General features: G+C 39.4%; 2 protein-coding genes and 1 long non-coding RNA gene across 3 annotated transcripts in view; 2 read left to right on the top strand and 1 right to left on the bottom strand.

Moving 5' to 3' along the window:
• The window catches only part of PAFAH1B1 (platelet activating factor acetylhydrolase 1b regulatory subunit 1), an 82,504-nt gene extending 72,753 nt beyond the window's left edge, over nt 1-9,751 (bottom strand). The window contains exon 1 of the mRNA XM_058704267.1: nt 9,421-9,751. The gene's annotated coding sequence lies outside the window, so the exon portion shown is untranslated. The remainder of the gene's footprint in view (nt 1-9,420) is intronic.
• A 124-nt stretch (nt 9,752-9,875) lies between these two features.
• Nucleotides 9,876-14,183, top strand: LOC131497726 (uncharacterized). The gene is made up of 3 exons (XR_009255108.1): nt 9,876-10,725; nt 12,139-12,307; nt 13,939-14,183. It is a non-coding gene; the product is annotated as an uncharacterized LOC131497726 (long non-coding RNA).
• On the top strand, nt 11,474-11,707 carry LOC131497725 (ATP synthase membrane subunit K, mitochondrial). Its single transcript, XM_058704269.1, has one exon. The coding sequence runs from the start codon at nt 11,522-11,524 to the stop codon at nt 11,696-11,698; it is 177 nt and encodes a 58-aa protein (XP_058560252.1). The 5' UTR covers nt 11,474-11,521; the 3' UTR covers nt 11,699-11,707.
• Nucleotides 14,184-16,367: the final 2,184 nt, after the last annotated feature.

The raw sequence follows: 16,367 nt of genomic DNA, 5'->3' as shown, positions 1-16,367 counted from the left end.
AGTCACTGCTTTAAGTTATTTTACAAGTGTTCATTTACTTCTCACAACTACCTATGAGAATTTAAATAACTAGCTTTTATTTAGTGTGCATGTGTGTGTACACACACACGTGTAAAATATAAATAACACAGCTATGTAAGCAGCAGAGCTGAAAGTTGAACCCAGCATCTGGGCTCCATTATCAGGCCTCTTAATCACTGAACTATGCTGCCTCCCTACTTCCTAAAGTCTACATGCTTTAAAACAGTTTATAAGGCCTTCGATTAGTAGCTGGTCCCTGCCCACATTTCAAGTCTCATTTCTAATCAAGCCCCACTTTGCTCACACACTGAGCATCATGAAATGTAGGTCTTCCTTCTCCCCACATTGTGACCTTTATGATTCTACTTCTGCTGTCCCCTGTCTGGAGCACCTTCTAGTACCTCAGCATGGTTCCTACAACAGAGTACACTGAATACATTCCGATTAGAGAATCAATTTTTTAATGCCTCATAACGTTGTAAGCAATAAAAAACAAAAATTCTCTATTATTAATTACACTGGTAAACATATGAAACACAAAAACACCAAAGGTTTTAGAACTCAAGTCTCCAGTACACCTAACAGTTATCCAGTTAAAACACACACAAGCAACCATAACAAAAAAACCTTCCTCAACCTAGATCCTCTCTCAACTCTTCCTTGTTCCTTCTTGACATTCTCTCTATAACCCAAATCAAAACAAAATACTTCAATCTTCACTTCCCTCATCTTCCTCACTTCCCATTATCTAACTGGTTACTAATATTAAACAGACTGAATCTCTCTCAAATCTACTCTTTCAATCTGCACTGCCACTTAAACTGTCTCCTCACAGGTCTGTCTGCCTCCATCCACTCCATAGTTGCATCTTACACATTGCTGACAGCAGCTTTTCTTAAAGAAAGGCACTTAGGGGTGCCTGGGTGGCTCAGTTGGTTAAGCGGCCGACTTTGGCTCAGGTCATGATCTCGCGGTCCGTGAGTTCGAGCCCCCTGTCAGGCTCTGTGCTGATAGCTCAGAGCCTGGAGCCTGCTTCGGATTCTGTGTCTCCCCCTCTCTCTCTGCTCCTCTCCTGCTCGCACTCTGTCTCTCTCTCTCAAAAATAAATAAACATTAAAAAAAAAATTTTTTTTAAAGAAAGGCACTTACCATAACAAAATCCTCCACTGGCAGTTCAAGAGCAGAAACAGTGGTTCTCAATCAACTAGGAAGCTTATTGAAAATCCAAATTAAAAAGAAAAAGAAAAAAGAAAATGCTGATACCCCAGATGCTCCCCATGGAATTTTTATTGCTTAAGTCTACGATGGAGCCTGGAAATTTCCATTTTTAATAGATAAAAACCTACATCTGATGAAGACGGTCCATCTAACACCCTACTTTACAGGCCAGATCAATGTCATCAGGCCAGATCAACTCCTCTATACTAACCCATCACTCCAGCCATACTTAACTACTTGGGACCTTTCCTCACCAACCAAGGTATACTCATGAGACTGGGCACAAATCACTTCCTCTGCCTGGAACCCCAAACAATGTGACAAGGTTTCTTCAAAAATGTTCAACATCTTTGTGAAGACTTCCTTGAAAATTCTGGACTCTCATCACACCAAGTACATATTTTGATTACAGCACTATTGTGCTACCTTTGCATATTAAATATATACTTATATACTTTAAGATCTTTGAGGGCAGGGACTGACAATCATGTTTGTATCCTCAGCACTTGGGATACAATATAGATAAATGTTTGCTGGACAGAAAAATTGATAAACATTTAGAAGAAAAAGATATGTAATGGTGCTGGATACTTTTTAAATAGAAACCCAAGGACACCTGAGTGGCTCAGGTGGTTAAGTGTCTGACTTCAGCTCAAGTCATGATCTCGCGGTTTGTAAGTTCAGAGCCTGGAGCCTGCTTTGAATTCTGTCTCCCTCTCTCTGCCCCTCCCCCAACTGCACTGTCTCTCTCTCTCTCTCTCTCTCTCTCTCAATAAATAGACATTAAAAAAAAAAAAAAGGAAACCAGGCAAAATTTAGGATTATTTAATATTTAAAATCCTAAACAAAATTTTTCTGATAGTCAAAGATGTAAATTTTTTTTTTTAATTTTTTTTTTTCCAACGTTTTTTATTTATTTTTGGGACAGAGAGAGACAGAGCATGAACGGGGGAGGGGCAGAGAGAGGGAGACACAGAATCGGAAACAGGCTCCAGGCTCCGAGCCATCGGCCCAGAGCCTGACGCGGGGCTCGAACTCACGGACCGCGAGATCGTGACCTGGCTGAAGTCGGACGCTTAACCGACTGCGCCACCCAGGCGCCCCAAAGATGTAAATTTTTTAATAAATGGAGAAGAGGAGATGAAGAATTCCAATTAACATATGTAAACACTGCTCACCCTCTACATGGAACTTGACTAGCTTCCAAAGGATAAAGAAAAAGAAAAAACAGTAAGTTTAGGGTAGAGAAAATGGGCACACACTACATTAACCAAATGATGAAGGTTAACACCACCAGTGATGTTTAGTGAGTATCATGTAGCCTTTGACATGATGTGATGAGAAGTGCCATTTACCTCCGTGGTATTTCCTCCAAAAACCTATAGCCCCAGTCTAATGAAAAAACACCAGACAAACCCAGCTTGGGAGACATTTTACTGGATACCTGACCAGAACTACTCAAGACTGTCAAGATAGTACTGGAAAACAAGGAACCACTGAGAAACTGTCACAGACCAGAAGAGACTGGAGTGACATAACCAAATGCAATTTGGTACCCTGGGTTGGATCTGGAACAGAAAGAGTACATTAATGGAAAAACTAGTCAAATCCACATAAAGTCTGGAGTGTAGCCAATAGTAATTACCAAGATTGACAAATGTACCTCAAAAACATAAGGTATTAACAATGGGGAAAACCGGGCTCAGGGATGTATGAACTCTCTGCACTATCTTTACAACTTGTCTGTAGATCTAAAATTATTCCAAAATAAAAACTTTGTTAAAAAAAAAAAAAATAGGAAAAATGTGGGATTATTTAAATTAATAATACTTAACAGTACAAACAAAAATACTGATTGTTAAAATAGATGTAAACCATATTTCAGTTTAAATAAAATGCTCATTTGCAACATGCTTTTTACATTTAAAAAAAAGTATTCCACTTAGCATTGATTTACATAGCACTCTTTACCTATTATGAAACTTCGAAGCCATTACAGGATTCAGATACACATAATGGATACCAAAGAAGGGGAAAAAAAACCCAATACTAATTCTTAAGAAATATACTTACAACTATAAAAGCTACTATATTGATATATTAATGACTGTTTACTTGATTAAACTGTATGTTATATTCTCTTTCTTAAAAAAAGGTCTCCAACAATAAAAATAGTTGGGGCGCCTGGGTGGCGCAGTCGGTTAAGCGTCCGACTTCAGCCAGGTCACGATCTTGCGGTCTGTGAGTTCGAGCCCCACGTCGGGCTCTGGGCTGATGGCTCGGAGCCTGGAGCCTGTTTCCGATTCTGTGTCTCCCTCTCTCTCTGCCCCTCCCCCGTTCATGCTCTGTCTCTCTCTGTCCCAAAAATAAATAAAAAACGTTGAAAAAAAAATTTTAAAAAAATAAAAATAAAAAAAAAATAGTTATGAAGGGTTTACAGGCCATTCATCATTCACAACAGTAGCCATTATTTTGTGAGTTAGATACTGTCAATATTATCCATTTATAGAAAAGGAAATCGAAGCTTCTACTCAAAGCACATAGCTGGCAAATTGTGGAGTTAGGACTACTAAAATATTCATATACGGTTTAGTCAATACCTTAATTTATTTTCTGTGATAATACCAAATGTATAGAACTTTCCCCACCCTTAAAAAATAAAAATTAACCAAAAAAGGTAAATAATTAATAACACCGATTCATCTGCACCTTCCCTTCTTTTGCAGTCAGCATAATTTTTCTTAAAGTTTTTATTTTATTTACTCATTTAAGTAATCTCTACACCCAATGTGGGGCTCGAACTCATGAGCCCAAGATCAAGAGTCACACACTCTTCCAACTGAGCCAACCAGGTGTCCTGCAGTCAGCATATTTTTGATAAAATAAAAACAAATACAGAAAGATGAATAGACAAAATATATGCCTTATGCATACAGAGCAATAAAATCATAAAACATATCCTTCTATCTTTGCCAGAGACTAAAAGTGGATTAAACAATATGCAAAATCTTAATAAACACGAAACTTTCGTATGGTTTTAAAAATTAAAGTCTTTGGAAATTTCCCAGATTCTTACTTAATTTTATGACTATCAAAAGACAGTCTCTCAGAAAATTTGTTATTAACAGCCTTAGTTAACTGTCAATAACTCTTGTCAACACATAAGAGCTCAAAGATAATCAAAATGCAAAGAACAAGTAACTACAAGATGCAAATGTAAGGTACCCAGGTGGGTTAATTCACTAAGTTGAGAATTTTGTGGCCCTGATACAAGTATGTCAGGAACATGTCTCTGTTCCGTGGGACACATGAAATTTCTGTAAAGGAAGGATAAACACCTCTCCCACCTTCACTTCAATTCCTGAAAGATCGCTGGAAGTTAGCTATTACAAAGAACTACAACACAGCACATTTCCTTTTACATAATCCTGCATTCAATCTATTGAACAAGTATTTACTTATTAATACTACTTATATATTTACTTAAATATTTAATATTAAATATTATTTAATTAACATTTGCTTATTAATACTACCTGCATGTATGCACCAAGTATTTATTTACTTATTAATACTACTGTAAAGCTGTAGTAGACAATTTCTGGGAGTCCCTACTCAAATGCCTAAAGCCTTATGCAAGCAAAATAGTTAACAAGACTGAAAGTTAATAAATGCAAATTTATATGATGCAGACAATAAATGCTACGGATTTTCACCATTTTCAAAAAAAAAGAAATTCACAAACACATAAGAAGGGTCCGTTTTGTCAAAGGAATAAGGAATGTTTCTTTGATCACGCAAGGCAATAAACACCCAAGTGGTTCAGTGCTTATATTTACTTCATTCTAGCTGCTAACCCAACATGCGACCTTAGGGAAAGACATTCTCTAAATTTTACTTCTCTCATCCATAAGAATACCAATCTGCCCAAAAGTGGCTGACAGAACAAATGAAAATAAGTACTACATTCAATATATTTACAAAGTTCGAGGGAAATGTTTCTGGCAATGTTAAATGACAGTAACTTTAGAGGATACCTTTCCAGAAGTATCCTTAATGAATACACACATCAATGCTAACTAGGTATGTTTCAACCAAAAGCCACCATCTTTTAAAGAGAAAGCAATAAATCTAACTAATAAGCACTTATGATGCCCGCATCCAATGAGTATAAAGCATTTCACAAATATCAATTAACTCTAACTGCCATGGCAAAGTTAAAAATTATACACATAGCATTTATACACATAAAACACAGTTCTATTTAATAACTACCCGAAAGTGTCATGCCAAACCAGCAACAAAGCTAAGTAATCCAAAAAGCCTTCACTGTAGTTAACTATTAGGCTTATATTATAGTATCTTTCTTCATGAAGTACAGATTTCTCAAAACACTTGGCCTTCAGCAACTAGGATTCACTTTACAGCTTAATATCTTCAGCCTAGGTTTTCCTTTATCTTTTCAGAACTCACTGCATACCATTAGTTTTATTTTAAATAGAGCAACATTTTATGTAAAAACAAAACAATTACAGTCCTATTGTAGAAGACTTAAGAACAGTGGCAAAGAATTTCCATTTCAATTTAACTATTTCTTTTTCCAACATATATGATACGAAAACAGGTTGCCTGTCATGATATATTCAAAACAGAGACTTAAAAGCAAATTAAAAAATCTCTCTTAGGACCACAGCAGACATGGCTAGCTCAGTTCAAAACCAACTGGGCCTTAAGTCTCTTTGGCAAAAGAGTGTGTGACTCACTGCCGCAGAATTCAATGGAAAGAATTGGAAAATTCATTCTGATTGCCCTAAGGTTTCGCCCAGAGTTTTTTAAAGATACATCCATACTAATGTTGTCAACTTCCATATAGTTTCTATCACTTGTTTAAGATGACAAGATGTGAATAAGGGGAGCCACATGTAAACAAAAAGTAAGGTCCTATTTTTTTCTGGGTACCTACAATATGAGCCATAAGGCGTATATGCATGTTATCTATGTATGTGTATTATTGAGTACATAGGAGGGAAACATTTACATTGAAAAAAAAATACAATGAAACATGGATGTTCTAGCTATAAAATGAAAAATTGTGGTACTGATTTTTCCCTTCCAGAAACATCTCCAAATTTCTTATGTAGTAAAGTCATCTGGAAAATAGATACCAAATAATTCTACAAAAAAAAGAAAAAGAAAAAGAAAAAAGAAATCTATCCCAATCTCATAAAAGTTTTATAAATACAGGATTATGAAGAATTTTAAAAACTGATCTCTAAATTAAGCTAAAGATCCTATCACATGTATCAGAAACATTCATATATTCACAGATACATATTTGGAGCTACAGCTCTCTTATTTAAGTTAAATTATTTTACGCTCTTGAGTAATTAATAGTCTACTGAAAAATCACCACTCTTAGTGCGCTTTTATACCTTAAAATACTAGGATGGGAATATGTCACATAACATAGTGAATTACCATCCTTAACCTTACCCATCCTTCACCATATGAACCCTTCTACCTTCTAATCACATTAAAAATAACGAAAGTATAAAAATATATCATACACTGACAAACAGTCTTAAGGCTCATCAAAATCATATTTACCACATGAATGTGACATTCTCTGAAGATGTCTATTCACATGAATGCCCAATGCAAGAGGTTAAAGCGACCTACCCTCTCTTATGGTAGTACCTTACAAAAGGTCCCTTTCAAGGGACAACACAAGAAGAAAGCCTTTATAAATAGGCTTTAACACAAATTATCTTATCCCTTTTTACTCAGTGATGTTATTTGAAAAATCATAGATTTAATGTTTCAGTGCAAACTAAAGTAAAAGAAGACATATACAGTATTCTCATTTAGATTTCTGCCATATTTTCTACCACTATTTCTCGCCAAATATTTCTGGCATTCATTAACTTACACTTACTTTACTAAAAGAATAAAAAACATTAACAAGGGTTATGTGTGTATGTATACACACAAATACAGAGAGACAATAAGTGTCTGCTTAAGAGCAGGGGCATTGCTTTTTACCCCAATCGTTCAACACTCACCTTGCAAAAATGGTCGAAACTAAAAACAACAGATTTTAAGATTTACCACAGAGAAATGCCTTTGTTGTAGCACCAAATAGTATCAAATAACCTTACAAAACATAAGCAAGAGAAAAATGCTATGAAAGGGCAATCTAGCATTTCACAGCTTCTGCTCTCTTACTCCACCCAGTCTCCTCAGCTCAATGGCTGTTCACAGCATCCACAAATATTAGCCCATTTTTAAAAGGGGAGGGAGTGGGTACCAAAACAGGGCAATCTTTCTCAAAATTAATATACACAGAAATATTGTGTGAGAAATTGTGTTCCTTCCTTTGATTTATAAAAAATAACAAGTTCAGATTTGTTTTCAGAGATCCTCCCCTTCTGAACAGTTCAAACAATGATCATTTATAATAGAACAAGAATAAATCACCCTAAATACAGATTACACTTCTGCTTTAATAAAAACTGCAATTTGCAATTGCCAGTTATTTTGCAAAATTGTGTCCTGAAAGATACCCATGAGAGATTAAAAGCTAGCTAATATCTTGGAACCAAATCAGAATTTTTTAAGTAAAAGCTTTTTATACAGTCAATATTATATCACTGCCGACATAACCCAGGCAGGAAATTTTCTTGAATAAGAGGCTGAACCCTGCAGCAATCAAGCCCTGCTGCAGAAAAGAGAGAAAAAAAAAAAAAAAAAAAAAAAAAGGATAAAAAGAAAGAAGAAAAAAATTTTAAGTAAATACTACTGAGGCAAAAGGGGATGGATGACATTACTGGTATTAAAGGCCCAAGCTATGTCTCCTCCGCCCTAGACTCAAAATGAAATTCACACAAAACAACCCACCTACCAACAAAAATAGAATTTCCAAAAATGGCACAAATTTGTTTACCCTTTAAAACGTTATGAATGTCGAGGGTTACATGTTAAGGTAGAGGTCAGAACAACAGTAATATCTTTATTCTCTCCCGATTGCCTCTTAAGGAAAGGGGAGGGGGGGGGAACCTTGGCATGACATCGCCCATTGAGAATGAAACCACAAATCTGGTTCTTTTCTTCAAAAGTACAAATTCTTAACCAAAGGATTGATGTAATCTGGACTCAAACCCCAACCCCAAAAGAAAATCTCCTGCCCTCCTCCCAGGGAGTTTCTTGCTAAGTCACTGAAGAAAAGCAGAAAAACAAATAAAGCCAAGGCACCCTGCTCTCTCTTATCTAAGACACTGAAAACCTCTTTCTCTTCTCTGTTTAGAGAGAGAGTTAAAATCTGCCCACCACCTCAAAGACATTCTCTATTTTCTCAGCTGGGAGACTAAAGAAGACACTGCGTTTCCTAAAGGAGTGGGGAGACAGATGAAGGGGAATGGCTGAGGGCCTCGAAGCTGTGTTACAACGTCAAAAGGCAACTCCCGTTTCAGGAGCTAGTGGCAGAAAAGAAAATCCTGCCTGATTTGGTGGGTGGATGCTGCGGATGGTTCGGTGGGTCGGCCGCTCCTCTTTAGTGGATGTAGAGGCTGGACCACCGCACAGAGGGACCAGAGAAGGGCTGGGCCAGCCTCCTTAGGTCAATCCCATCCTAAGGACAGGTGGGGGACGGAACGCCTGAAGGCCTATGGGTGCCGAGGCCGCGCGGGGCTGAGCCCGGTCCCCAAGCCGCCAACCACGGGTGGGGTGGGGACTGCGGTGCTCGCCTTCCGCGGCCAGGGAGAGGAGGGCCGAACCCTTTCCCCAAGATCAGAGAGCGACCTGCTCTCCACGCCCTTCCTACCCAAGAATACTTTTCTTGCTAAGTCACTGAGGGAGGAGGGCGATCTCCTCCCGGGGAGGGCCGCGGGTGGAGTCGGGGCAGCCCCGGCACCCCCCGAACCCGGGCCGGGAGGAGGGGAGCGAGGACAGCGCCCTCCCCGGCCTGTCCCCCCTCCTCCCGTGTCTCTCACTCAACGGCCGTCGCGGCCGCCATTTTGAGAGCGAGGAGAGGAGAAGAAGAAGGAGGAGGCGGCGGCAGGGGGAGGGGAGAATGGGAGGGAGGGGACCGGCGCAGCCACCTCGTCAGGCCGCCCGGCCCGGCCCGCAGCAGCCTGAGCGCGGAGGAGAAGACAGAAGGGAGAGCGCAGACCCTCGCCGCCTTACCGGAGCGCTGCACCGCCGCCTCCGCAGGGCCTCTTCCGTCCTTCACTCCCATCCACCGGCGGGGGAGGGGGAGAGGGAGAGGGAAGGGAGGAAGGAGGGAGGGAGGGAAGGAGGGAGGGGGAGGATGGCGCGCTGGGCCCGGTCCCGGGGAGGGGGAGGGGAGGGGAGCGGGCGGGCTCCTCAGCCGTTCTGGGGCTCGAGCCCAAGCCTGGCGCTCGCGGTTCCTCTCGCTCGCGCCCGAGCGCTCCTCCTTCTCTTTCTCGCTTCTTGAGCCCCGGGATCGCTGCTCGTTCGCTCGCTCACTCGCTATCTCAGCCGCCGGACTCCGCCGCCGCCCCGCCGCTCCAGCTCCGTCTGTCACAGGAGCTGCCCCAACGCCCTGACGTCACCGCGCCGCCGCCGCCGCCGCAGCCGCCGCCGCCGCCGCCGCCGCCCCAGACCCGCCGGGATGAGGGAGGGAGGGAGGGAGGGAGGGGGGCCGGGAGAGGAGAGGAGCTGCGGCGCATGCGCAGGCCTGGGCCGGGCCCTGAGCCGCGCTGCCTTCCGCTTAGCGGGCGCGCTGGCTCTGCGGTTTGGCGGTACCGAGTGGCGGGAGGGCTAGCTTGCTCCCGTTCTCGCTCTCTGGTTGCCTCTGGAACCTTGGTCTCCCATTACCTAGACCCTCGTTTGCCTGTTCAGGCACCTCATGAACTCCGGCTCTGTTCACCTCTGCTCTTGCTCACAAATTGAGCTCTCCCCGCTTCTCCCGGCCAACAGCGGGGACCCGTTGGTACCCATGGATTCCGGGCCCCGATAGGCTTCAGAATAAAGTGGAGCCCCGGCCAGGCTGAGGCCCCTTCTACCTCTGGCCTTCGGATTTATTTCCCAGTTTGGTGGGGGCAAAGAGGAGGGAAGTAGGTTGGGTTGGCTTGGAGAGAAGAGCTGTCGAGGGTAAAAGGCTGATGGAATGCCTAATTGTCTCTCTTTTTTTTTTTTTTTTTTTTTTTTTTTTATAGATTTTTAATTGGGAGGATTCGCTTTTAGCCGTGATTCAGCTATTCTTTTCCTTAGTCCCACACACATTTGAGATACTTGAAGTCTGGAGACTGACGCCCAAAGAAAGACCTGGAACTTTATCCTCACAAGGTGTTCGCGCGCGCGCGCCTGTGTGTGCGCGCCCGCTTGCTAAATTATGAGTTGATCTACTGATGACAAAGAAGTCTTGGGGATTTGTAGTCTCTTTATTCCGCACCGGGATATTTGATTTAAAACAGGCCAGATTTGAGGTTCTGAATCTTTCAATATGGAATATACTCTTAATAAGAGGTATCTGGTGTGATTATCTAATTATTAATTTATATTGTACAAGGAAACTCTTTTCCTAAAACATAGGTTTAAGCTTATGTTTACTGATTTTATTACTTCCCTTTATGTAGGTAAATGTAAACGCTGCCTTTGAGAGGCAGCTGAGTTAATGAAAGAGATAACTTGGGTGTATGTATCTTGGATCAGCCACTTAGCAGAAGTGTGACCTTGACTAAATTACTCTCTGGCCTGAGTTTCTCTATAAAACAGACCTAATAAATAGCTAATTCATAAGGCTTCTGTGAGAAATGGAGAGGTGACGCTGCATGTGTAAGATATTGCCGTGGTGAGGAACGTAGGTATCTCATGTAACCATTACTGTTGCTTGATACCAAAGCATAGTTTCCTTTTGTAAAGAAAGGTTGTCTCTATCCTTGAGGTGTTCAGGAAGAGCATGAGTGGGGTTGGTTGCCTGGAGGGTTTGGGTTTTTCTTCTTCATGAAGCCAGGGAGGGAAATCAAAGGGTCTCTGGAAGGTCTTTTCCAGGTTTACAGCTTTGGAATTCTCAAATTAGACAAGGACAGCAAGAGGAGGCACAGGGGTTTGGTTTGTGCTATGTCCAGTAACAGTCAGTAAACATGAAATAAATTAACCTCTCTTGTTCGAAGAATCCACTTTTGGTTCATTTTTACCTTTTAAAATATTTATTATTGTGTGATATCACACTGCTTAATATTTAATCAGCTGAGTAAATCAGTTATTTTTAAAATGAATATTTCGAGCCAGCGGAATTGGTGTCTTTTGCAAGATTGAAATCATGGCAGGACCAGAAACTGATGCCCAATTCCAATTCACTGGTATCAAAAAATATTTCAACTCTTACACTCTCACAGGTAGAATGAATTGTGTACTGGCCACATATGGAGGCATCGCTTTGATGGTCTTGTACTTCAAGTTAAGGTCTAAAAAAACACCAGCTGTGAAAGCAACATAAACAGATTTTAAAGTTCCCATGCCTGGAGAAACTAATGTCAACTCATCATGTGATACTCAATTTGTACGATAAATTATGAACCTGGAAAAATAAAAATAAAATAAAATAAAATGAATATTTCAAAAGCCAACAAAATTGCCCAGAAATCAGAATCACATTGATAAACACTGATTTAATACAAATAGGTAGTACTAACTGCTATAACCTTGAGCTCATAGACTCCTGTATTTAGAATCTTTAAAATCTGTTATTATGTAATTACACACTAAATTGAGATCAAGTTTTATTTCTGTAGCAATCCTTTAAAATACAGACTCTCTTGGGAGGGATGTATGAAAACTTTTCTTGAGTTATAATTTTTCCAAACAGAAATAAAACCGTGTTATGTGCTTAACTTGTTGTGGAGTGATGTGTTATGGTTCTATGCACTTTCTTTTCAGTTGCTGAAATGATAGATCCGTCTTAATAAACACTTGTCTTTTGAGATTGGAGAATTAGGATATCTATGCTATCAATCATAATCCATGAAGACTTATATAGAACCTGCTACATCCATCCAGGAAACTTTTAATAATGAATTTTTTGGATGATGTTTCTTGAAAAAAAAATGTAAGTATAAACATCCATCTTACCACAATGTAACAACCTCCCCATTCATTTGAATTGCAGATCTTTATTTTTCCAGCAGACATTTTCAAAATGGAAACATTTGTTTCAATTGCTGCAGTAAAATTAGTGTTAAACAATTCTGCAAATAAGCTGACTGGAAGAACCACTCCAAAAATACTGCTATTGGGAAGAGGACAAAATGTCTTCTAAAATCTGTTCACAATGAGCATAATTTTTTTTCTTTTTAAAATATTACTTTTTAATTTTATTTTAATTCCAGCATAGTTAATATACAGTGTTACATTAGTTTTAGGTGTGACAATCACCACACACGTTAAAACTTAGAGAATTAAAGTGTCCTCTGTTTATAGGCAAATGCACATTGCTATATGTTCATATTTGATAGGAAGCAATTAGCAAATGGTGACAAGAGTGCTTTCAGGTATATAAGTTATGTGAATCAAAGCCCCATTTCAAAGAGAACCATGACCCAACTGGCAAGAGACACACTGTAGGAGATTTTAGCTGATTAATTTGTGTACCTGCATTTCCCCAAAGCATGGACATGTCAATGAGGGCAAGTCCCACTAAACCAGTCATTCTTCATCTCAGCATCATGACATCCTCATGTGTCATGAACGCTGGGAGGCCATAGAAACAAAGACTATTAAAAAAGGTGAAACTCTCAACCTGGACGTAGAAAACATGTTTAGAAGCAGCACTTCGTAATCTGAAACCTTTTAAAATTTAGATAGAAAAATAATTTGCAAAATGTTAACATAAAGAAACAATACAGGGCACCTAGGTGGCTCAGTCAGTTAGGCATCTGACTCTTGATTTTGCCTCAGGTCATGGTCTCATGGTTCAAGAGATTGAGCCCCGCACCAGGGCTCAATCAGTGCAGAGTCTGCTTGGGATTCTCTGTCTCCCTCACTCTCAGCTCCTCCCCAGCTTGCGCTCGCTCAGTCTCTCTCTCGAAATAAATAAACAAAAAAGAAAAGAAAAAATACAAAAGGACATACCAGATTTATTCTAGATGTCACTACAATAGACCATGAGAAAAGTAAAACAGGCCAGCTTCCCCTTTATGTCTGTTTGTAAACCTAGTAGAGTAAAAAGATTCTCACCAAGAGGACTCAAAAAAGGCTTTATGAAGGAGGTGATTTAAAGCAGACCTTAAAAAAGGCTAGAATTATAATTCATTCAGCAAATATTTATTGAGTGCCTTCTATGTACCAGACACAATGACCAGGACAAACAATCCCTGAGATCATGGAGTTTGTATTCTGGTAAAAGACACAGAAAAAAGGTGACAAAGCTCTGAGAGCAATAAAAGTATTGAGATGGTTAAAATATGAACGACTATATTAGTGAGGGTGGTAAGGGAAAACATTTCTGAGGAATGAATGACATTTAAGCTAAGACTTGAGTAGCCAAGGGATTCCAGATTAAGGAATAACTGCAAAGGCCCTGAGGCAGGAAAATGCTTGCTGTGTCCCAGGAAATGAAAGAAGGTCCAGGCAGACAGGGAATGTACATTCACATTTTAACCAATATGATCGCATCACTCTCCGTTGCATTTGTACCACTTTGCACACCCACTAACAGTGCAAATGCCCCTTTTCCTACAGCTTCTTCCAGCACGGTGTGTTATCGACTACACTGGTCTAGGGAACACCATTCGCATTTTATTCTCTGAATAGCCCAGAAGAGGAAAGAAGTAGACAAGATCAGAAAGACAAGTAGGAATCAGACCAGGACCTTGAGAACATAGGAGAGAACTCGGATTTCATTTTTGTAGCTGTGGATAAAGACAAAAAACAAACACATTTTGACCCTGACTTTTGATTTCAAAGACTTAAAAAAAAAAAATTATGTTGGGGCACCTGGGTGGCTCGGTTGGTTAAGCATCTGACTCTTGTTTTCAGGTCAGGTCATGATCTCACAGTTTGTGAAATCGAGCACCATGTGGGGCTCTGTGCTGACAGCATGGAACCTGCTTGGGATTCTATCTCTCTCTCTGCCCCTCCCCCACTTGCACTTTCTCTGTCTCTGAAAATAAATAAATAAACTTTAAAAAAATAATTGTTATTATTTTACCTTTTCAAGATGTAAAATTTCAGATATATATAAAAATAGACAGCATGATATAATGAACCCTCATAAACCCGTCACCAGGTTGACAATTATAAACTCATGGCTAATCTTGTTTCATATATAATCCCATTCATTTCCATATATATATATGTATATATATGTATATATATATACATATACATATATACGTATATATATACATACACATATGTGTATATATATGTATATATATATATATATATATATATATATATATATATATGTTGGGGTTTTTTTTAAGTAAACTCTATGCCCAACATGGGGCCTGAACTCATGATCCCAAGATCATGGCACCAGCCAGGTGCCCCGCCATATTATTTTGAAGTGCATTCTAGATATCACATTATTTCACTCATTAATAGTTTAGTATCTCTAGAGGCCCTTGAGTGGCTCAATCAGTTAAGCTTCTGACTTTGGCTCAGCTCATGATCTCCCCGTTCATGAGTTCAAGCCCCACATTAGGCTCACTGCTGTCAGTGCAGTGCCAGCTTTGGGTCCTCTGTCCCCCTCTCCCTGATCCTCCCCCATTTGTACTCTCTCAAAAATAAATAAACATTAAAATTAAAAAAAATAGTATGTCTAAAAGAAAAAAACCTTAATCATGATACCATTATTATGCTTAAAAGAATAATAACAATCATTCCTTAAGGATATTTTGACCCTGTCCTTTGATCTTTGCCTCACCAAAACCATGGAGTGATCAGAAGTTATAGAGAAATTGGACAAGCAATTCAGTTAAGCAATCTTGGACAAAAGAACTATCCTAGGGGGGCACGTAGGTAGCTCAGTCGGTTAGGTGTCTGATTCTTAATTTCAGCTCAGGTCATGATCTCACAGTTCTGAGTTTGAGCCCCACGTCAGGGTCTGCACTAACAGTTTGGAGCCTGCTTGGGATTCTCTGTCTCCCCTCTTTCTCTGCCTCTCTCTCTGTCAAAAATAAATACTAAATTAAAAAAAAATTTTTTTAAAGGAACTATCCTCGATCACTTGAGATCTACCCACAACTTTTCATGGATTACTTTAAAAATTAGTGCGAATGATTGGTCTTATATCCAATTAAAATGAATATTACTAAGAAGTGATTTGCACAGCATGTAAGTGGCAATGGCTAAAATAGCAAACAGTAAAGAAAAAACTTTTAATGTTTCTTTAATTTTGAGAGAGAGAGAGAGAGAGAGAGAGAGAGAGAGAGAAAGAGAACTAGTGGAGAAGGAGCAGAGAAGCAGGCTTTTCAAGAAGCAGGCTCCACACTATCATCGCAAAGCCAGACATGGGGCTCGAACTCATGAACCCGAGCTGAAGTCGGACACTCAACAGACTGAGCCACCCAGGAGTTGGAGTAAATTTTTTGTCTATAAAATTTGACCCAGGAAAATTGCATATGATCAAAATCATGACCACAAAAGGATATTCACAGTAATAGAAAACATAAAAAAAAAGAGACTATAAAAAAACCTTGACAAGTCAAATTTCCTTTGTAAAATTATTAGAAGAAAGAACCGATGCCAATGAAAATAATTTCATTAAAATAAAAATGAAAATAGAAAAATTGGAGGTGGTTTAACTCTGTTAAATAGAGAATTGATCAAATAATTACATTGCTTAAGTAGAGTGTGTTCTGATAAATATACTTTCCCTGAAAATTTCCTGAAGTTGGTATAATTCTGATTAAATCACTTGGATTTGCAAATGCTGAGGTATCATGTTCTTAAGGTCAATATATAAGGGTCAAAACTTTCTGGGTCTAGGGTAGCACTGTCTGATAGATATATAATATAAACCATAAATGTAAATTTAAATTCTGTGGTAGCCACGTTTTTAAAAGTAAAAAGAGATGGAATTCATTTTCTCTTTTTTCATACTCTGAAATCTGTTGTATACTTACATCTATAGCATATGTCAATCCACACTAGCCACATTTCAA

The sequence above is a fragment of the Neofelis nebulosa genome, chromosome 16, assembly GCF_028018385.1.
Source record: "Neofelis nebulosa isolate mNeoNeb1 chromosome 16, mNeoNeb1.pri, whole genome shotgun sequence".
Taxonomy (NCBI): domain Eukaryota; kingdom Metazoa; phylum Chordata; class Mammalia; order Carnivora; family Felidae; genus Neofelis; species Neofelis nebulosa.
The sequence above is the reverse complement of the archived record's forward strand: the minus strand, read 5'-3'. Positions and strand labels throughout refer to the sequence as shown.

Excerpts from the sequence above, each read along its gene's own strand:
- LOC131497725 (XM_058704269.1), top strand. The coding sequence starts at position 11,522 with ATGGCAGGACCAGAAACTGATGCCCAATTCCAATTCACTGGTATCAAA.